This window comes from Felis catus, chromosome A1 (assembly GCF_018350175.1).
Source record: "Felis catus isolate Fca126 chromosome A1, F.catus_Fca126_mat1.0, whole genome shotgun sequence".
Classification (NCBI taxonomy): Eukaryota; Metazoa; Chordata; class Mammalia; order Carnivora; family Felidae; genus Felis; species Felis catus.
Window position 1 is genome coordinate 175,520,689 of NC_058368.1, and position 23,847 is coordinate 175,544,535.

Consider the following 23,847-nt stretch of genomic DNA (forward strand, 5'->3'; position numbering starts at 1 on the left):
CTGAAAACTGCCTCAACGTCCCTCCGTCCCCACTTTGTTTCAATTCCAGGATTTTAAAGTAATCTGCTATAATCTGGACTTTGCTACCGGGGAGAAAATGACCCTGTCAGCCAACTCCAGCATCCGGTCAACCTAGTTTTATTCCGTATTAAAAATGTATAAATTGGCATCTGGTCCTAGTTGGCTGGTGATTAAAAACTGACACTTGATCAAATCTGACAAAATCAAGTTCTAGGACCCTCTGAGATGAACACTAGATCTGAGACTACGGTAGTCATAACCCCACTCTGCGATCCTGCTTAAGGAACCAGTAAGTTCTCCCTCTTTGACATCTCTTTGTTCTTTATCTTCCTACCTTTCAGTTTGAGACCATATTAACCTCAGCCAGTATATCTAATAAACAAAATTTCCATGAATGTAACAGCAAAAACCATAGAGTCTGTGGGCCCGTAAAATGTCAGAATATAATTATTTGGGGGAGAAAGTTACCCTTATTTTTCTTTGCCAAGTAGGGGTCACAAAAACTAATCTATTCATTAAAAAAAAGGATATTAATGGCAGGGGGGAGGAGGAAATATATATAATATTAGACTCTAAAAATTTTGAAGTGAATTTAGCTTTAAAGAAAACCCATGAGAGAGTCTCGCCTCAACAAAGATGGACCCCAGAGGCAAATGATCTAATTTAGCAACTGCATGAGGAAAGTGAGACAAAGAAGACTTGGCCACTTTGCCTAAGATCACACATCAATATCTCAAATCTTGGGTTCACTGCCATTTCCAGCACACAGACTCTGGAACTCGTTCCACAAGAAAAGCTAAGATCCTGCTGTAATGGCAACCCCTTATATTCTTCCCCCTTATCCCGATGTCATTATCACCACTGGGTTTGGTTTTCGGTCTACACACATTTACGCTGAAGTATTATATTTTGACATTATTTCTGGTAGCTGTAGCATGAAGAGTCTGATAATAAGTGAGGCTTTTATCAACTGTACGGTCTCCAGAGGATCTGACGCATCCATCGCAATTCTCACCAATCAAATTTCTTTTCACTTTTCCTGACTCAACAATCCTATGTCCTTCAGAATACTGATTTCAAACATAAAAGCAGATCCAGTCACAAAAATAATTTGTAATCCTCCATTCATGATATACCATGGACAAGGAGTACAAGGTGGTGTGTTGGTTTTCTGCTTGCTTGTTTGGTTTGATTTCCTTTTTGGAATGATGAGAAGAATATGGCTATTTCGTCAGGGAATACTTCTTCGAGATGGTGGGACTTAAACTTTGGCAGATAGAAGGCATTGTGAACACACAAATTTAAGATCCATATTCAATAGTGGATGAGTAGAAAAGAAGTAAATATGTCTTTTGAATTCTACCCAATTAAACGATAGTAGAACAAAACAGACACTTTTTGATTCTTTAATTCCTTCTAGGAGTAGATGCCCCTTCCTGGTGAAAGGTAGTCTGTTTCAGCAAATGCGCATAAAAGAGAACTCGATAGTACAATGGGGTAATATTTAGAACCAGAAAGGAGAATTTACCAAAGGCACTGTAGAGGCCAATAAAATTTCATCCTTCTTGTTCTCATTAGACAGCCAACAGTGAATGACCTTGTCCTTCACAATGTCAAGCCCTGTGGTCTCAGGCTGCTTTTTCTGGTTTCAGATCTCTGATTACCCTCCTTTCCCCCTGGAACATTCTTCTAACTACATGGAAATGGTTTTTATGTTGACATTTCAAAGGTCACTCCACAGAATCTAAGGGTAGATTAAACCGTTCTTTATGTATCAGTATGTGATTCTCATTTATCCTGTCACCAGTTTCAAGACAGAGAATCAGTTGGTTCTCAAAGTTTAAAAAGTTCCTGCCACAATCAGGAGGAAACATAATTATTCATTATACAGCTAATAGATTAATAGCAACTTGCAATTGTGATTACAGAACAAACTAATGTCATTTTTTCCACCGGTCAAAGCATACCTACTATATTTTCTCATCTAGGACTAACTTGGTTCAGTTCTGTGAACTTCGCTAGGGTAAATCAATTATCACTTACCATTAATAAGCAGAGAGCTATCGGATCCTGGATATGAATAGTTTAGACGACCTGAAGGTAAAAGAAGGCCGTTACTAAATTTATTTTTTTCATAGATGGTTTAAACGTATTTGTAACAAAGCTGAATTAATAGCTTTAATAGGTAAGGTATTTTTAAAAAGCTTTATTATGGGATAAAACTTTGCTGTGCTAATGAACACAATGAGTCAGAGGACATGTCAATCAGTATGTTCACAAACATCCAAAAAGGGCAAGTTTGAAAGTGGGAAAATAAAATATCCCTCATATTTAACTATTTGCTCTCTAATTTCCAAATTCCCACACAAAGTAATTTCCTTTATCACATTATGTTCTAACACAAACTCATCATGATAGTTTTTTTGCTCCATAAGTGTGAAAGTTTTCAGGTGTGCAGTTTTTTGGTGCTTTTTTAAAAGTACATAAGTAGCAGGAAGATTTCTCTATATAATTCATAACAAAAGCCCAGGCTTATAACTACATGTACAGACACACTAATAGGTTTAAATTCTCATTTGGGAGGAAATGCACAGAAGGTAAGCAAAACATATCACTGTACTTACATGTGACAGAAAATATCAAAGCCCAGAGCACAATGCCCAGAGCACAATAGGTGCTCAATAAATGCCGGGTTGGTTTACTTCTGATTTTGAGGTGATTCAAAATCTAGTTCTGAACCTACAGTGGACACCCAAGATGTCCATCAGAAGAGAAGCTGGGTTGGCACTAAAATTTTTGGAAGCCACAGCATCTTCTAAATTGGTAGCCACAAATAAAGGGAGGGAAACAGCAGTGGGGTGGATCTCTCCATTTATAAGGAATTACATTTCTGTTTTGGAGGAGTTTCTAAATATCTACACCACATAGTACCATGCACTACTTCTGGGTACACACCATACCCCTAGTCCTACTCTGTAAATTATAAACATCATCGGGGCAACAGTTTTAAGTCTCCATATTCTACACGTTCATCTGCACCCGCCTTCCTAAGAATGGCGGAAAACCCTCTACAAGTCTAAAGAACGAATAGGAGAACGTGACTGTTAATTATCTACCATGGTCAGCACTTTGTAAATCGGGAAATAGTGTGAGAATTTAAAACTGACTCCTAACTACAGACATTTCATTAGGAAATAGCACACTAAACTCTAATCCCACAGAATCACAGCAGACTCTCCGAAGGTATGGAAAAGTGGGTAAGCAGAGGTTCTCGCACGCCTTAAGGCTGAGGCAAGCCTTCCAACAAGCCAGGAGGCTCTATCTAGCTCCAGGAAACACTATGGGAACCAGAGCCAATATGTGGTCCTATCGCTCCACCAGCCATATATTCACAACTCCTCAGAAAGGAACTTTAGGCCCCAACTATCTTTCGATTTCTCAAATTCTGCTTCTTTGAAATAGTCTCCAAAGAAACGACCTCATGCCATGAAAAAAGAAAACTGTGCTCTATTGCGAATAGCTTCAGTTAACCCATGTCCAAAACTTGGGAGTCTAATATGAAACAAAATCTGGACTTCGTAATTTTCCTATACTTTAAGGCCAAATACAAGGATTATTATTAAGTTGTTAATTATTTCACTTAAATTTCAGTTTGCTCCTAGTTAGACTGAAGCTAGGGATGGAAATAGGAAAGGAGGAGGTAAAAGTTAATTCTGATATTCAACTTCTTCATGAAAGTTGGCTCAATTATTTAACGCTAATATACACAGCCAAGTATCCAAGTCGGGCGAATTCCGTCTAAACTGCTTTTAACTATAAGCCTGGATCGTATGATCTGTCACAAGCATTTTTTTTTCTTTTTTTTTTTTTTTTTTAAAGCAGAGACTGGTGATGCTGGAAAAAGAACATGACCTTAACTGTTCAAAAAGTCAGGGGCGGGTGAGTAGTGTTTCTGAATCAGTTAACTCAAAGTAGCAGCTGATTTTCTGTAATGGGACACACGTATAAATTTTATTGCTGCAAAAACCCTCTAGTAAATAAGAGCACTATGATACATACCATTTTCATTTACCATTTCATTTTTTAAGTTGATGTAAGTCAACACAGAAACAAAAGTATTTAACTGTATTAATCGAAGTTAAAAGGAAATGTTTTACTTCTAAGAAGATATTCTATTTTTTTTTTTTTTTTAATGCTAACATTCCAGGTGAAACCGGAACTGTTCCATATAAACTAAATGCCTCTTATCTGACGCCAAGAAGGGATAACCAACAACGAGAATCCAAAAAAGACAAATGACCAAACTGGCTGGCCCAGTTTACACAAGCCAAGTTCCACCTTATCAGAAACTCACCTTTTGGGTATCTCTTTTAAGGAGAGAGAGACAAGAAGAATATTTCAACTTGACAGGCACAAAAATGTCCTTAACTCAGTTCTGAGTTTGCCTCAACACACAGCTTCTGAGGAGATCCTACCCTTTACCGCCAAGGTAGGTGACCTTTGACACCTTTCCTGCTCTTCGGACTTCTGAAGGCCGTAACTCTACCCTTCGGCTAAGACAATAGGGCACTGAAGAATCGACAGCCAAGTTCATAGTTTAACTCTGAAAGTGATACTTGTTTTTAATTTTCTAACCTGGTCTTGTGATATGAGTCCTGTCAAGCTGGAATCAATTTTGGCCTCCAGGTAACAAATACACCTGTGACATTTTGTTAACCAGTAATCAGTAATGTTTTCTACTTCAATTCAGAAAATATACGCAATGATATTTTTTTTCAAAAAACTTTTTTTAAAACTTCATAATGCTTCCTTAACCTGACTGCCCTACCCTTCGGTAAATTCTTTCTACAATTAAAATATCTAGAGTCATCCATTGATGACATCCATTATGGATGACACGTATCACTTCCTTTCTGGGAATCTTCCATAAACTCTCATTTTAAGTGCCATGGGACATTCAAGTCTTCCATAAGCCTTTTCATTCTCCTTGTACACCCTTCATTTCTGTGCGAATATTCCCTCTGTTCTACGGATGCCAATTTTTACAGACATTTCTGCGGTTTCTATTCCACAGCTAGATCACTGACAATCCCTTCTTTTGTCTGACAGTACTCTCTTCCTTTGTTCCCAGGGGAGGGGATTTTTCAAATCTTTTCTTTTTTTTCTCTCTTCAGATTCACCCTTTTCCAGTGCAACCTTCCCCAAAAGGCAACCCCCTTTCTAGATTAACTCACTAAGTTTTATTTCTAACTATGTTGCCACAGCCAACCTTGTTAGGTAATCATCTAAATTTCTTTTTTTTTTATCTCTTTATCATAATAGCCCCCTTTAAGAATTAGACTTTTACCTAGGTACCTTGAGTTTCCTGTTTGAGTACCAGGTAAGCATTCAATGAGTTCATTCCACTGAAATTAAAATACCAGCATTTTACAAATGAATAAAGTGAAGTAGAACAAAAATAAATGAGCTATCTGAATATGAATATAATCCAGTGTTTGTGGGTTTTGTTTGGTTGGTTTTTTGATAACTCATCTATCTATAAAAATAACCCAGGTTTTGGCACATTTAGAATTGAATTTCTCAAGGGAGAAGGAGGACACCGGGGTTTCAGGCAAAGTGAACCTACTGGATAAAATTCAATCTTGGAAGGCTCTTAGTATTGATTATGTTATGAATATATAGAAATACTGCCTGGCTAGCCATCCTAATCTTAAGGGAGATTATGACAGAAAAATAGTAGTCCCTGGAGACCAGCTGGGGCATTTGGAGCCAGGAGCCCGGCATACATCATGCAGAAGGCAGAGACTATATTTGGTGCTATGACTCAACCTAGCCAAATACAGGCAACTGATACAGTGTGAGACTCTGGGGAACTACACTACCAAATTCTACAGCTCGGAAAAGATCTGTACCCCAGCTAGCCAATTTTATGCCAGGCATTTGCAAGTTGCAGAACCAATATTTACCAACCAGAATAAGAACAGCTGATGGGGGGGTGGGGGGGGGCAGAAGTACCCAAAAGAACACTATGTACTATTATACTAAGACGAAAACTAAAGTAACCTCGTCAATGAGATGAAAGGAGGAAGGACTAGAAGGAGATACTCTGATACATTAGAGTATATATATGTATGCATTACTTTCAAAATTAGAGAAAAAGTTATTTTCTAAAACATTACCCAGATATTACTGCTACTGATGATTCGGCAGGAAATGATATAATAAATGCTACTATTTCAAACACAGAAATATACATATACAAACACCGAAAAATGTCAAATGTTCTATAGTGCTATTCGATTTCATGCCACAAGCTTCTTTTTCAGTCATGCCAGCATTGTCGGTGACGTGTGTAGGCTAAGGAATGATAATACGGGATAACTGCAAGGTTGCCCAAAATACAGCCATGCAGTCCTATATAAAGTAACGAGTGATGTAAAAGTCTAAGTTTTTTTGATTGACTCACCCTACAAAAACCTGGATACTCCGAGGAAAAGAGAAGGGTTTTCAGTGGACACCATTAAAATTTTCTAACAGGAAAAGGATAAGTATATAGGCTTAGGCCCATTTCTAAGGCAGAGTAAAGATTTATACACAGTACCAACACACATACATACATACATACATACATAAACATACATACACACTTGTTGTTTCACTGCAGTGTCCCTGCTAATTCTCTTTAGCTCACATTTAAGCAAGTCAAAGCTATACTGCCACCAATGAGTTTTTAAGGTGTTGTTGCTCTCTACCTGCCTTTCTGCATCTGCGGTTTTTACCAACACTGCCTGAGACTTGCAGCAAGATGGCGCTGTGGGGACCTAGACAACACAGAGCGAGGCTCAAAGAGATGTACAAAAAATTCAGTTTCTGAATACCAAATTTATACTTAGACAGATGCAGAACACATATTAATAGGAACTATTGTAAAATGTGTTCAATATGTTCTATCACTTAATCGTGTAATTTTTTTTTTAATTTTTTTTTCAACGTTTTTATTTATTTTTGGGACAGAGAGAGACAGAGCATGAACGGGGGAGGGGCAGAGAGAGAGGGAGACACAGAATCGGAAACAGGCTCCAGGCTCTGAGCCATCAGCCCAGAGCCCGACGCGGGGCTCGAACTCCCGGACCGCGAGATCGTGACCTGGCTGAAGTCGGACGCTTAACCGACTGCGCCACCCAGGCGCCCCAGTGTAATTATTTTTACTAATGCATTCCACTGACCTTATTCTACCCCCTAACCTATCTGTGATACCACCAGCCTCCAGTAAAGATGTCTCTGTGCGAAATCACAAAGGAGGAACTGGCTGGGACTGACATCAGCTGGCGAATCTTGCCCCTCACCCATCCAAAGAGACATTTAAATCACACGTAGACACACTTCACGCTAAACAAAACCCTTCTCTGAGAAAGAGCTGGCTTTCACTTTAAAACCCAGGGCTTACTAAAAATTCTTGACTTCTCTTGCCTATCTCCCCAGGTTCATCTTTCCACACTGCCATTTCCCTTCCCACATTAGCTAGTCCAGAACTACTGGCCCATTAACTTTTACTTCCGGGTTCCACCCTCTGTCTGGAATGCCCTCCTCTCTCTACTCCCAAGGTCTCACCACTCAAGCCACCACCCTTCTGCCCAGGTAGCTTCTCATCCTATGGGAAGTCATCCCTGCCTGCCCAAACCACTGGCTCTCTGGTTCAGACAACCTCATGCACTCCGTACAACACCCTTTACACGATATTTGAATTACCTATCTCTAAACTCCCTCTTTCTCTAAGGCAACAAAATCTTTCAGGACACATTTGGAGGTCTTGCCTCCCAGAGCTTCGAGCAAAGATGCTCCATAAATAGCTGAAGCAAATGAAGCAAAGCCAGCAATTGGTGGTCTCTCTGCCCCGGAACATGCAGTAGAAAGGGTAGAGAGGCAGACCAATTCCTGTCTTGTGAGCTAGGTCGAATTACGTAGCTTTTATGAGCCTCGGTAAAACAAGTATTTCCATTTACTTTGCAAGGCTGTTGTTGAGAAATTCATGACACAATTTTTGCAGAATGCTCAGAAAAGTCCCCGGTACAGAAGAGGTGCTCTATTAACATTAAATCTTTTCCCCTCTGAGACCACAAGCCAGAGATAACCAACAATCTTCCACTTATGAAAGAAAGAGGAAGGATTTGTTTTAGCCAAATAAGATCCAAACTGAAAACTTGGAGAAGGGAGTGGCCATCTGGGGGATTTTTCAGCTTCAGAGAGATGAGAGCTTGCTGGTGTTCTTGGTTACAAATGGATGTGATTCTTTGGGGGAGTGAAGAGGGAAAAACATCAAACTCCTTACCTTTATAATAGCCAAATTGGCAAAGTAGCAGAAGTGTTTTAGGAAATGAAAACTGAAAATTCAACTGAAAATGTTCCTTATAAAAAAACCAAGGAGGTCTTCCTTTTGTACCAATGCCTCAAATTTATTTTTCAATTGTGGTAAGAGATTGTAATAGTGGCCAAACAATAACATTTATCCGTAAGACAGGGAAAAGTCAAGGGGTAAGTTTCCATAGAGTATAGATTTCCTATAAAAAAAGAAGGATGGCTTTGACTGGAACTCAGGGCAGGTACAAAGTTGCAAGACCTAACAAAAAGCATCTAAGAATTTCAGGCAGAAGGGGATGTCTAGAGAGAAACTAGCAAACAGCTGACCCAATTAAGGAATTCAAAAGATTTCCTACTGCCAGTAAACCAACAACAAGCCAGCAAGCAGGAAGGCTATTTTTATCCCTGCCAGAGGCCTTCTGACTCTGGATGCTACATTTAGAGGACAGAGCAACAAGATAACTTGCCTTAAGAGGATGTTATGATACCAGTGATTAATAGCAATTTTCAAACTTAAAAAACTAGGCATAGTTTTTGTCCAAATTTGAATGAACAAAAAGCCAGTTTGAAAAACAAAAACAAAAAGATAATATAATGGAAAGAAAAGTGGAAAAACAGACCAACGGGTAGTAAAGTTTTAAGTAATCTAGAAAAAAGCCAAGGCAGTAAATTGAAATTCTCCTATCTTGGCAAAAGTTTGATTAAAAAAGGCATGTGTTACAAGAGACACATTTTAAAAGAACCAGCGAATAGCGATCTGACCCCAAGGTACAAATGATTTTGAGACACGGCTCTCTGTACTCACATGAACATAAAAGATCAAGACAAACTTATGAAATCTCTAGATGCCAGAAGCCAAGTTGCTTGCAAATGATTGAGAACTTTAGAGAAGAGTGATAAACTGCTCCTGAAACTGATTACTGAAGTCCAACCCCCAAAAAGCAATCGGCAGAGTCATTAACTGGCTTTCTGCATACATACCTATCCTCAACTCTAATCACTTATTTTTAAAAAAAATTTTTTTTAACGTTTATTTATTTTTGAGACAGAGAGAGACACAGCATGAACGGGTGAGGGATAGAGAGAGAGGGAGACACAAAGTCGGAAGCAAGCTCCAGGCTCTGAGCCATCAGCCCAGAGCCCGACTCGGGGCTCGAACTCTCGGACCACGAGATCGTGACCTGAGCCGAAGTCGGACGCTTAACCGACTGAGCCACCCAGGCGCCCCATCTAATCACTTATTTAATATAAAGTCTGATGACTTTATTGAACCTTAATGAAGAATGCACTTGAATTTCACACCTGATGTAATTTCACCTTTTGTGGTTTCTCAGAAGGCCCAGTTTTTATTTTCTCCTATCGATATTTAAGGCACTGAGGCTTCCTCTGCCTTACTAGCCTTCAAAACTAAATAATAAACAAGCTATTATTCCAAGATATCTGCTAATTATTTGAAGGATAAGATGCATGAGGCCAGGAGTCTTTGCTTTTATTCCCTGATATATCCCAACAGCCTAAAATAGCGCCTGGCACATGGCTGATTCTTGATATGTATTTGTTGTATGAATGGCCTCCCACAGCTTTAGATTTTATATCCAAAGTGGTTCACAAAGTGAGTGAAGATGACCGTGGGGCAAGACAGCAGTGTATTTGAATCACTTGGAGAATACGCATGCTTCAGTCTCATGACAGACCTGGTGAATCAGAATCAGGGAAAATAAGCCACCTTGGAAACGTTCTCTCAGCGATCCTATTTTGACCTCTACCCTCAATAATGTAACCTTCAGTAAGAAACCAGCAGATTTGAGATCTGAATCTTTTACAGTACATTATGATAAAATGCAGATCTTCAATTCTGACCCAGTGTCCTAAGTAAAAATTAAGGAACGTTAACGCCTATTCTCTGTCTAAAGCATACTAAAAAAAATAAAATAAGAAGAAAAACAACGTTCAGGCTCTTTTTATGTTTTCCTCTTAAATGCCACATAATAAACACCCAAGCTACTAAACCAGGAACCAGGAGCTCTGTGTTCCTTTCTAGGTACCAGTTAGTTGAGTGATGAGTGACTTTTCCAGAAGCTGTTGTGTCTCTCTGAACTTCAACTTCTTCAACCGTAAAATGGAGATCACAAAACTCACATAAAAGGTTATGGTAAGGATTTAAGTTACACAAATCCCAGAAGGGGCACAGAGTGAAAGTCAGAGAAACAGTATCAGAAGGATGAGCTCTTCCACTCGGAAGTGGTTGTTAACACTGCTTGCTACACAGAACGTCCAGGTCTATCTCAAAAAAGAAAACCGCAGACTGGCATCAAATGTGTCCTCTGATCTACTACTACCTGGTGCATAGAGTGTGCTCAAATATTTGTGGAACTGGAATGGAAGCAGGAGCTCAAACCGTGGGCCTCAAAGAAGGCTGTCTCCCCCTGCTATCGGGGGCTGCCATGCTACCCAACCCCAGAGCGCGTGTGCCCCTTGTCGCAGGGCTCCCCCGGGCCCTAGCATTGCGCCAGACGTAGGCTAAACAGCCCACGCTCCTAGCCCGGCCTCGAAGGGCAAAAAGATGGTTTCAGACGTCAGAGACAAAGTCCCAAAGTGCTATTTTGGTGGAGCTAATAATCTAGGGTAAGGCAAGTTCAGCTCCTCATTCCTCTATGTCTCCATCCTCACCATCTCCTCTATTAAATTCCTCCTTACGCTACACTCTTTTTGGTAACGGGGTACATTCCAATGGCAGTTTAAAGAAGAACAATTAAAGAAGTTCTCTAGAGCAGTGTTTCATAACCTTTTGTAATTATTAAGACCTACTTTTAATAAAAATATTTCAGGGGTGCCTGGTGGCTCAGTCAGTTAAGCGTCCGACTTCGGCTCAGGTCATGATCTCACAGTTTGTGAGTTCGAGCCCCGCGTCGGGCTCTGCGCTGACAGCTCGGAGCCTGGAGCCTGCTTCGGATTCTGTGTCTCCCTCTCTCTCTGCCCCTCCCCTGCTCACACACTGTCTCTGTCTCTCTCAAAAATAAACATTAAAAAAATATTAAAAAAAAGTTTCGGAGAGCCTCCCCACCACACTAACAAATGAGACCCCCGACCCCCGCTCCCATGAATACTACCGGTAAAACAACAACAAACCACCTTAATAATAGAAGGCTACTATGAATTTAGCAACACCTTGAAATGTATTTTAATTACATTACATCAGCATCCACATGCTTCTGAAAGACAATCCTGCATATGTAAATGATATATCTATCACCTAACTGGAATGCTTAGTCCTAATGGGTTCATAGGGGCCCCATCAAATAATTCTCATGGTTCAAGAGGCCCATGGTCCACAAATTGAGAACAAAAACATTCCATGACGCCAAGTTTAAACAAAGGCTTCCTAAACATAATATTTTTAGGCCTATCTCAAAAAGAAAAGATGCAGTCTAAAAACAAAGCCTACATTCAGCTGACTACATTTATTTGATTCCTGGTATACCCTTTCTACAACCAATCAGTATAAAATACTGCCACGCCCAAACCCACACGAAACCCATTCGCTACTTTTCGTCATTAAACTACAAAACTCTGCAATTTTGTCACTTAGGAACACCATGTCAGAGAGACTTTGTGGAATTGCTAACAGTAGTTTAAAGGTCATGGTGTTCAATCCTTCCATTCCCAGGGGAGGAAGCCAAAATCTAGAGAGAAGTGATGGACCGAAGGCCTTATTACTGCTAATGGCAGAGCCAGGTTGGAGCACGATCCTAAATGCTTCTCTTTTCACTCCTCACAATTTGGGAAAGTCGGTTAGAAGGTAACAACCACTGATCATTTACAATAAAGAGATGGAGTGGCTAATTTAAACACCCGTATTTAATGAACCATACTAGGCATTTATTATTTGGAATATTAGGGCCAGTAGAAGTTAGATTTTTTTGTTTTAAGTTCTTTATACTTCAATTAATCACGACTGCTCTTCAGAATTGAGATTTGCACTTATTGTGGGTTTCTTGAGAATGGAAAAAGGGTCCTCTAATTGGTTGATTCCTCCTTCTCTTTCCCGATGTATAGCAACTGGCATCAGCCCAACTGGATTCCAAAGAGATTATGGAACTGCTTTCCCTTCAGAGTTCCACTAACGTTCTTAATTGACTGGTTACCAGGTAATACCCAGAATAAAACAAAGCCTTGCTTTTAGACCAGAGCGCACTGGCGTGGGACTGAATTCAGAATCAGTCAATTAGACAAAATAATGAAGCCCAGAGGCAGCCTGGCCATCTCAATACCTGATTCAAAGAGCAGTAACTAGTTCAAAATTAGTTAGAAAGCACTCCTTTTGCAAACTTTTAGCGCTGAACAACAACAGACTCTCTCTTGTGAGAGTTTTCTCTCTTTTCCATCTTGTAACTTGAGTAGTGAGGATAGTGGCAACGTGAGGGGGGGAAAATAAGGAGCTGTGGGGTAGAGAAATTCACCGTACCGGGTGTATATATATAGGTGCTAAATGAATCACCTGCATACACTAGTCATGTGGAAATTCCATGCCTATCAAGGAAGAAATAATTTTGTGGCACAACTGTGCAACTGATCTGTCCTTCCTGTCACTGAACTGAACGCAAAGAGAATCTTGGATATTTTTATGACAGCTCCAAGTTGGCAAATAACATATTCAAGGATTACAGATCACAGGGTCAAGGAAAAGTCTTAAGATCTTTGCAGACTACTCCCTATTGTATTACCCCATTATCAAAAGACTTTTCATTATGTAGCTATTAGTATTCAGGGCTGGTTTACTACCTGTCACGAAATAAGAGAGCAAGTCCCCTCTCCAGAGAATCTTAGAATATAGAAGGGAGACCAAAAGTACTAAGTGACACTACCAAAAGGTGCACATATACTATTATTTATTTGGAGGCAGGGCATGAACAAAATGGATCTCTATAAATATCCTGGACTTCCTTCTACTATTTTTCTAGTGTAGGAAGCTCCCTAATATGTAACGCTGGCAAACTGTTGGCAAAGTCTGAAGACTTTACTGCTTAAATATCGTTCTGATTTCATTTCTGAACGAAAAATAATATTATTGCCTGTCCATAAGGCAATACCTATACTTACTAAGTTGTACACGACACTGAAAGGGTAAAACACTGCAGAAAAGCACTTGTTAATTTGCTACCTGACTGCTGCCTTTTTTTCCCAAGTTACTATTTTCTTGTTATCTCTAAGTGTTAACTGTCACGTGTAGTTGATTCCATCACCAGTCCCTGCTCTGAACGTACATCCAACAAAATTAAGCCACAACAGCCATAAAATATGGGAGCCTTAACACAACTGTAAAGGGGGGGAAAGGTGATGAAGTTAAAAGCTTCTTTTAAAGAAATGTTTCGGATCTTTAACCTTCTATAAACAGTTCACTCTCACCCCCCCCCACCCCCCATGCCCCTTTACCCTCACCTCTCACGCAGGTAAAATCAGGAGTTTAACAATGTTTTAAGAGGATCACTGAATTTTCAATGACTCAAAATAAGATTCTTTGTGCTCCATGCTCAGGATTAAGAGGACTGCTTAAGTAATTCTGGACCCACATCATGGATGACATAAGACAAACTCCCCCTTTGTGACAACTGCTTACACGATTTTCAGAACAAATAAAAACAAAAGTCAATATTCTATCACAAATGTGTGGAGGGTGCAGGGCAAAGAATCTACTTACCACGACATGTTATGTTAATAAACTGGGCAGAGGAGGGTCTGGACACAGCACAAGGAGTGTTTACTATGAACAGAGCGGGTTTCAGTTCAGAGGCTAAAGGTCCAATGCTCTGTTCATACACATCACATTTTGTTCTCCCAGCCATCCCCACCACCCCCCCCCCTCCGAAAACAAAATAAATAAACAGAACCAAAAACAAAAGCAATCCCCAATCTGAAAAAGTGAAGCCGTGCTGGTCAAAATCCACACCTTTGTAAGTTCTGCCTACACAGTGCTTGAGGAATCCAACAGATCCTGACCGGTGGTAAACCAGAGAGCGGACAGTGGTTCACAATTAAGAATATACCCTGCGTCGGTGATACAAAGGAAATCATGCCCCGCTACTTTGTCCTCTCCTGGCTCACAAAAGAAGTTACCTCAACACAGAAGCCCAGGTCCCATCCTGCGGCACCGCTAAGCCAAGCAAAAGAGAAGGAGTGTTGAGGATGTTCCATTTCAGCGGTCATAAAAGGGAGAGAGCGAAAGGAGAGGAAACCGCTTCGTTTCATTTCTAAACAGCCACACACACAGTTCACTGCAGTCGAGTTTAAATTGTATTTTTTGCTGTGTACTTAACTCTATTACTCACGAAGCTTCTAGAAGCAAGGCCATGTTCTTCTCTCTGGAGGCCTTAGCCACTCCCCTGCCATGCCGCTCTGAGTTAACTTGGTATCACCCAAACAGAGCAAGAAGGAACCAGCCGAGTTCAGGAAGGATCCCGCCCGACTTTCAGAGCAGCTGCCTGGTGGACTCTGAATCTTCAAGACGGGTAATATTTAAAGATGCCCCCAATTCACCAGAAGACATCTGACGCCAAGCAACAGTCATTTACTTGGAAGGTGAAATTTGATTAAGCATCACAAGCAAAATTAGCTGGTTTGCACTATCCGTTTCTTCTTTACGGTACTTTGTATCACGCTCTGTTAAATCTCCCTTAAAGGAAAACGTTCATCTTGTCCTTTACAAAAGCGATGGAGGCGTGGGGTGCAGAATTGCCACAGGCAAACTGATTCAACTGGGATAAAGGTTAAATACTACAAGAAATGATATCCCCTCACTACCATTTGAAATAAATCATTTTAACATTACAGCAGCGGAACTTCTTTTAGTCAGAGCTCCTTTCTTTTTTTATAATTTTATTCACTCCAAAATCCAATTTTATAACAATGATATTAAATGTAGTCCTATTTTCAACAACTCTCATAAAAAGTTCTTGGAGCTATCTCAAGTATACATAAAGTCACTCTGCAATATATGTTCTAAAACATCTGTATCAGTTTGCAACATCTGTTCTTTAAACTACGGAATTAGATGGCTGCAATTTGGAATACAGGATTATTAAAAGAATTGGGTATCAAAGAAAAATGTAAGGCTTCCTGGCTCTTTTTTATGGTATCTATTTTTAAGCAGCACTAACTTTATCCTCCCCCCTACTGTAAGGAATTTAAATTATCCCAAAGGTCATTCTCTTACAGCGACATAAAAAACTTATGCAAAATAAATGAAACAGGCTTTGTGTACTCAACTTTCAACAGAGTTTCATGATTTTCTTCTAGAGAGATCATTATAAATTCTTTTGCTTAGCAACAAAGAAATGAGGCACAGATGGAATCATCACTTGCCTACTCATTTAAGCATTTGTTTCAAACAAATCCACAGCAATGAAAAATAGTGGGGGGGAGGGCCCCCAGATTTAACGTGTAATAAAGAAAGAAAAACGTGTATCAAAAATATTTTAAAACGCAAGGTCACAATACCTTCGGCAGCCGGGAATCGAATACATCGCGTTTTTGGAGTAGATCCAGCTCTCAAAATAAATTCTTATTAAATGAATGCATGAAGCAAGTGTGGCAGTAATGTCTAAGTGTGTAACATACTCCCACTGCTTACTCTACATATGCAATAGATTTCTTGGGCACCACGGGATATGTAAAAAAAATGGCACTTGAAACAACTTGCACTTCTGAATGCAACCCTTATTGCTTACATTCAAGTCAAGTATTTAAGATGCCTGAAACTCACTGGGTGGATACTTTTAGTCCCTCTTCCAAAAATGAAAGCAAGATACATTCTGTAACAATATAAAGACAAGAAGATTCCAATTTCACAATATTCTGAGGAAAAAATGGGATGATATTCTGACTCATAATTTAGTTAGCTGATACCTGAAGAGCAGCTATAATGTTTTGACAATTTACAGATTTGCCTTTATTCTCGCAATAATTTTGCTGTCTCATTTGGCTTTCTAGTGAAATGAAGCAAACTATATACTAAGTTGCTTCCATATACAGGATTTAAAATACTCAGCCACTATTATGAAACTGTGGATTGCTTTACTCCATCTGACATCTGATCATTTTCAAGTACTATTTCTCTCTCTTTATTCCAGTGCGGCCTCCCTCTGCTTCCTCTCCCTAACAGCTACTTTTTGGTTTACATCTATACTCTTTCATTCCCTTCCCAGACAGAAAAGGAAAAAAAAAAAAAAAAAAAAAAAAAGGCTCCTTAATCGTCAGAGGTCTTTCCTACCATACACTGAATATAATACCATTTTGTGAATCTTTTATTTCACTGTGTCCAGCCCATGCTTCAGAAGGCTGAAAACAGATGTGCTCGCATGTGGTTTTAATATATTTCACGCTACTCCATTTCTAAACAGTAAGTACCAATTTCACAGGCAAGAAAAAACACAAATAACAGTAAGATAGAATATCCCCCCAAATGATCAGCTGACCACCTACAACAGTAAAGGATTCTTCTGTCCAGGTGAAGGAAATACTTGATAAGCCTAATAATTCTGTGGCAATGAGCAACCTGCCACTGGGAGATCAAAATTCAAAATCTGTCAACGGCTCACGCTCTTAGCTTACGAGACTGGGTGTGCAGTAAAGAGAATGAAATCGGTCTCTGGGGAAAGGCTTCTACGGACTATTACCGGCATTGGTTATGGAGAATGCAATATATAATTTCGTGGATAAAAATAACATACAGACATGCCAGCTGATCAGGGAAAGGACACGGAGATAAGGTAGAGGCAAGACCCTTTTCCTCCCAAAGAGCTAATCCTCTGTCCATGAAGAAAATGACAGTAGCTGGGGCGCCTGGGTGGCGCAGTCGGTTAAGCGTCCGACTTCAGCCAGGTCACGATCTCGCGGTCCGTGAGTTCGAGCCCCGCGTCGGGCTCTGGGCTGACGGCTCGGAGCCTGGAGCCTGTTTCCGATTCTGTGTCTCCCTCTCTCTCTGCCCCTCCCCCGTTCATGCTCTCTCTCTCTCTGTCCCCAAAATAAATAAAAGTTGAAAAAAAAATTTTTTTTAAAAAGAAAATGACAGTAGCCTTAATATTCTTGGAGAAACTACTTCCACTGTAAACAAAACTAATATAAATTATGAAATGAAGGCCAGGTACTCCTTTTGCACATTTGTTAAAAATGTTAAAAAAATTTTAAAAAGATGAAAGGTTTTCAACAAGCCAGTTGGAATCAACAACACGTTCATAAAGATACTCAAAAGCTATATTTGAAGGTTCCTAGGCCTATTAAGCATTTTGTCTGTTGACTGCAAAATTAAGTTTTAAACCACACTACATTAAAGGAGATTTTTTTTTTCCCAAAAGGAAAAGCAAAATTTCGTTTCCTAAGTTGTTTTTTTTTTTAATTTAGATGAATAATATAGCCATATCAATCCATCCAACTTCTAGGTCTTATATCAACTTTAAACACATTCAACAATCACATTTCTATAAGGAACTGCAAACGAAGGATTAAAAATAAGTGAAGTCATTCATAATATATTTTATGAAATTATTTTTAAGATAAAATAAACCCAAATATAAAATTTGCTTCCATATGGTGGGCTCTTTTTAATTCTCAAATTCTTTTCATTGAATTCTCATACTTTTTTTTCTGAGAGGCATATTACGTTCTACTAGTCTCACAGAATCAAGGCCCATATTCTGTTTTCTCCATTTCTAAAGTAGCAGAGCAACCAGAGGGGTTCTTTATTTTCAAAATGGATTGGCAGGTTTTATATATTTACTTTAAAAGGACAATATGTTGTTGTGGTTTTTTGTTTTTTTTTTTAAGATATTCAACTTCTGTTATCACCTTTAAAAAAAAAATCTCACAATAGAATGACTGTTAAAATCGAGCACAGCTTTCCTAGTAGCTATCTAAACCAAGGGAGCTTGACAAGAGGTAAAGTACTTCCTCGAGCCAAACTACATTTCGGTGGTATATAAAGTTCATCATCTTGGTTTAAAAAAAATCAAGCTGGGGCACCTGGGGGGCTCAGTCGGTTACATATCTGACTTCGGCTCAGGTCACGAGTTCGAGCCCCATCTAGGGCTCTGTGTTGTCACTTCAGAGCCTGGAGCTTGCGTCGGATTCTAGGTCTCCCTCTCTCTCTCTGCCCCTCCCCCACTGACGCTCTGTCTCTCTCAAGAAATGAATAAACGTTAAAAGAAATTTTTTTTTTAATACAAAAATCAAACATAACTATACTCTGACATTTCGGGACAAAGAACTCATGTATGAATTCTTTACTACTCTTTAAAGGAAAAAAGGGACAAAGTTCACTTAATATACTTAAGTCACTTTGGCATTTAAGCTTAAGTTCGAGCTAAGTTTCTCATTTGATAGGCTTGAAAATAGACTTAACAGGTATTTGGTAATAATCTATGCCATTTATTGAGTGCTTTCAAGGCTGGGCAGTGTGCTGGATCTCATGGATATATCATAGCATTCAATCCTCCCGACCACCATAAACCATAGCAACAGAATGGCAATTGAAATCCAGATCCGACCCCAAAACCGATGGCCTTTCTGCTTTGCCGCACTTCCTTTTATAAATCACTATTTTTACAAAACCTTTATGTTTCCAGACCAGGCCGATCAGATTTGATGTTTTCTGTCATCGGACTTAATTTTTCGTTATCCCTACAGAATCAGCTTAAAGAAACTTGATTTGGGTACAAGTTGGTAGGAAGAAATTGAAAGGGGAATATAGAATAAAAGCAGAACTTTATACGATGATTCAGCACACTAGAAGAAATAGAAATAAACCTGAGAGATATTCTGGCTGTATCTGATAAGTCAAAGAAATGCTACTGTTAATCCTATTAGAATAATGTGTGCAAACTCTTATTTCTCACCTAAGTACTAGTTAGGGCTTGCTTCTTAGAAGCATCACGTAATAAACTGCTTACATCTGCTACCGTTTGGAAACTGTGTTTTCTCTGAAATGCGCTTATCATGAATAAATAAATAAAATAAAATATCATGAAATAAAAAGAAACAGGCACTTATCGTGAAAAATGAGTTCTGATTATTTATTATCCCTTGTATCAAGTACATAAGAGGCTCTCCCCCGACCCAAAAAAAGAAAGTTGCTGAAGGAATCGAATACATTAAGAATAAACAAATGTCCTTTACCTTCAGCTACTTTTTCTGTACTTAGCTTTTAATTTGGGGATAATTGCAGATTCACAGCAGGTTGCAAAACATAGTACAGAGAGATCCCATGTACCCTTTATCCGGCATCCTCAAGTGGTGACACCTTACATAAGTAGAGTACAAACCAGGAAACTGCCGTTGGTACAATCTACAGACCCTATTCACATTTCTCCTTTAGCTTATACTTTTAATTTAAGAGTGTGTAGTTTTTCTGGTGCTAGAAAGGGCCTTAGACTCTCCTCACTCTTCTGATGAGAAAACAGATACGTCAAAGAGGCTGACCCCAAGTCAGAGTGCTAAGAAATGGCAAAAATAAATTCTGAACAAGAGATCATCTTTCCTCAGAAACAGACTGTGTATCTGGGTTAGAGTCACCCGTCAGAATTATATGCGGAATTCAGTAAAGATCTTCAAAAATATTCTTAATTATGGTAAAGTTATCTCAACAGCTGGATGCATACTTTTTTCACATATTATTTTTCATCTCCCCAGACCTCAAAAAGCTCTCCTGAAAAAAATGTACCATTGTTCGTCTGCTGAAAAAAATACTTAAAAGTTTGACTGCAGCAGTAATATAATCAACCAAACTCAAAGGAAAACCAGGCCGGGCTGGTCACCACTTAAAGCAACAGGCTGTCTTGCCACCTTTGACCCTAGTGCAAAGCTGTGTCTGGCACAAAGTAGGATCATAAACACTGAACAAATGAATGGATGAATGAATGTACGAACAGGTAAGTGGGATGACCAAATGTATCCAACGTTCCAAATTTCTTTAAAAAAAACAAGCACACAAACAAAAAAACCCAACCCTGCTTTCCAGTAAACTGACATTTATGTGCAGAAAAATATCTTATTTTGTGGGGTAGTTTTCATAAAATCAGAGCTGGAAGGGCCGTTAGAGAATACCCAGTCTGGTAATTCTCAGTCCTGGTTACCGGTGAGCATCACGTGAGACACTGAAAAGTTGACATGCCAAGTCCCATCCCATACGTGGAATGGGGTCCAGGCATCTATATTTTATTTTTAAAGCTTACCCATTATAAGTGCCTTACTTTAACAGTGAGGCTAAGCCTCTTACTATAAAGATGAGAAATTAAGGCCTAGGCAAAAGAAAATGTACGATCCAAAATAACAGAGCCAGTCAGCAATAGAATTGAGACCAGAATGCAGAAAGAACACTATTTTTTCCTAACATAATCCATAAAAACTATTTCAATAATAAAACTTCATTTTAACTTGGAAACTACTGGCCGTTTTTAAAAATGTGAAACTAGACCAAAACCTCTATCAGCATTTGGACTCTGACTAGTGTCCAGTCACTATCAAGAGCAGAGACACATAGAGGTTTGAGACACTGAGCACTTTTTGCCTCAGATGTAAAAAAAAAATAAAAATAAAAAATGAAGTGTATGGTTCGTGTCTCCCATTAAATTAGAACTCTTGTAGCTCTCTTAATTGGTACTGGGAAGGGCCCACAGTGGACGCCCACCAAATACGTTTGATTTTTTCACAAGCGAGGTCCATGTATAAAGTTGATGGAACTGACTACATACAAAATATGCACCCATAATATTTGCCGTATTGCTCACGAGATTACATAGATAATACAAATGTTTAACTATTCGCTAAAACCAAATAGTTAGATTTTTTGAATTACCTTTAATGGAATCATTTTCAGCTCTCATAATGTCAATGAGGGAACTCTCCAGGGAGTGCATGTCAAATGTCCTGGGGCGATCCTGCAAACACAAACAGCCACAAACCACTTTTAAAATAGCTTTTAATTATAAAAGGAGACAGTAAGCTGCATCCGATGGGACACAGATCAAAAAGGGGCAATTTTACTCCCTCTATGTGTAAGGTACATTATTACTACATTTTATTTTTAACACTTCCAAAACATCAAAAGCACAAAAGTACCCAGGGTTCAGCAGAGAGTGATTTGATTTCTAGTAATTTCAATAAAAGCTTTACTTTTACTAAGAAAGCAAAGGCAACTAAAACCTGTTTCCATATAGTCAACAACATGAAACAAATGCAAAAATAAAATTCATAACCTGTCTGCCACTTAAGATTGCAGTAACGTGGCAAAACTTGACAAACTTGTTTCAGCACTTTAGGCTCCGAGCTGCATTCAGTAGAGATTGCTACCGAATAGCCATATGCTTGTAACCCAAAGTTTGGAAATCGTTATCCAATAGTCTTTTGACCACTAAGTGGCAAGGCAGTCTTGATATTGCTGCCATAATTTTAAAGGGAAGACAGGGGGTCAACACTGTTGGTCTAAACCCTGGCTTAACCAAATGCATTTCAAGAGTGGGTGAGAAATCTGAAAATACACAACGAACCAACCGCTCTGGCATTCTTCTGGAGGAAAAGTACTAGAGATAACTAAGATTAAGTTTAGCCTGACAAGTGACGAGTAGGAGATGAAAATATTTTAAAATTAAACTCGGAAAGGAAGCAGTAATACAGGTTTCGGAACCACCCGAAGAATAAACAGGTGCACATACAGAGACAACTGCCAAACGTCTTAAAGAAAAGGGGCTTCCAAAGGAATTTGACAAGCGGGAGTCTATAACCTTCCCTTCAGCTTTATTTCCTCTTACGTTACTTTCTAACGCAAAGCTTTGGCTTTTTAAAAAAGGTTCCCCTGATTTTATCCCCCACCCCTTTCTTTCAATTTGTGGAATCTCACTTTTCCTCTTTCCTAGCAAACTTCTAGAACCCTAAGACTGATAGAGCAAGTTCTCCACTGGAGAGCATTTTTTGATCAACTTGGCATTTCTCCTCCATCCTTCTGTAACACCGCCTGTCCTATTTCCCTGAAATAGGGATCACTTCTGACCACACTCCACCATGTAGACATTCAGAATGTTTTCTGAATGAATTGTTTTAGGATACCAATTTCTTTTTTTTTTTTTTTTAATGTTTATTTACAGAGAAAGATACAGCCCTGACACCAATTTCTTTACCTCTGCAACTTGAGGAGCTCAAGAACAATTATATTTGGATATAATCCAATATTTAAAACAGAGTATTACAGGTTTTTTGTTGGGGGTAGAGAGGATGAAGCTGGGGATGGGGAGCAGAAGCCTTAACACGCTGTTCTGCTCTGACCTGGTACAACTCCCTCCAGAGTATCTTTCTCACTTTTCTTCCCGATTCTTTCCTCATCATCTTCACCTTCTCAATATGGTCTACAGAGAAGCAGGAGGACACGTGGCCAGAATTAGAATTTCTAAAGAGTAGTGTTCACAAAAAGGGAGACAACTGCTCTGTTTTTTTTATCCTTCCTCATCTCAAGCACTGAATCAAATCAAAACTCTTGAATTAAATCGAAACTGCCTATTCTTTTGGAAGCTAGGTGGATTTGAGGCATAACTCGAGAAAGAAGTTAAATCAAAATTCCACTGTCTTATTCTACAGTTGCTGGATTTGTCCCCTGTTCCGAAATCTGCGAGCCACACCGATAAGTAGGCCATCCACCGTCTCTACTACCTCCGATACAAAACCAGTGTTGGAGGCAAGAATTCTCGGTGTCTGACAACTTGCCTATGTCGTCAGTTTCTCAAGGTGAGGAAGTATGTCTTCCATCAAATGTTCCCAATGGGTACAACTCCAAAGGGTGGCGGTGTGCCAAGATATTCATCGCCTAAGCCCACAGGACTGATGTAGCAGGAACTCCCTAACAGATGATTTCTGTTTCAATATTACGTTTCCTAGGTGTGTCATGATATGAAACAGGTTGAGAAGCTTTGCCCTACATTTCTGTATCACTGTGCCTCACCCAGGATCTGAAAGGTAGAAAGCACAAGCGTTTGCTGAAGCAATGAATAAATAAATGCCTTCAAGTAATTTTTAAATATTTAAAATATTTCTTTCCTCCTATTTCCTTAAGGTTTGTTCTTACATTTTCCCTTTCCTGCCTTAGAGTTGTAGGTTTTCTTTTGCCAAAATAGCTGTCCTGGGTGGTGGGGTAGAGAATACTCAGCCTGGTTTTTTTTGTTTTTTGTTTTTTTTTTTCTTTTTTAATGCAACTAAAGCAGTAAGCAACCTTGTGAATTTCCAGAACTTGCATTTTGCCAATCACTGAATAACAAGATCACTGAAGAGAAGCAGTTTGTTTTGGTTTATGACAGTTGTTTCCATTAAATAAAGAAGCTTCCTGCATCCGACTTCAGCCCAGGTCATGAACTCATGGTTCATGAGTTAGAGCCCCACATCGGGCTCTGTGCTCCAAGTTTGGAGCCTGGAGCCTGCTTTGATTTCTGTGTCTCC

The 23,847-nt window shown here is 39.3% G+C and overlaps 1 protein-coding gene and 1 long non-coding RNA gene across 5 annotated transcripts in view; one reads left to right on the forward strand and one right to left on the reverse strand.

Annotated features, from left to right (window-relative positions):
* CPEB4 (cytoplasmic polyadenylation element binding protein 4) overlaps nt 1-23,847 on the reverse strand; it is a 67,204-nt gene that overhangs the window by 23,894 nt on the left and 19,463 nt on the right. For 2 of the 4 annotated variants that reach the window (XM_006927910.5, XM_019838717.3), the window contains exons 2-3: nt 21,224-21,305; nt 2,065-2,115 (exon numbers count right to left, since the gene is read on the reverse strand). In XM_006927910.5, the coding sequence (XP_006927972.1) occupies nt 2,065-2,115; nt 21,224-21,305 (133 nt within the window). The remainder of the gene's footprint in view (nt 1-2,064; nt 2,116-21,223; nt 21,306-23,847) is intronic. The other 2 variants (XM_011285394.4, XM_003981256.6) reach the window with 1 other exon arrangement.
* Nucleotides 19,857-23,415, forward strand: LOC123379516. Its single transcript, XR_006584006.1, has 3 exons — nt 19,857-20,297; nt 22,996-23,142; nt 23,293-23,415. It is a non-coding gene; the product is annotated as an uncharacterized LOC123379516 (long non-coding RNA).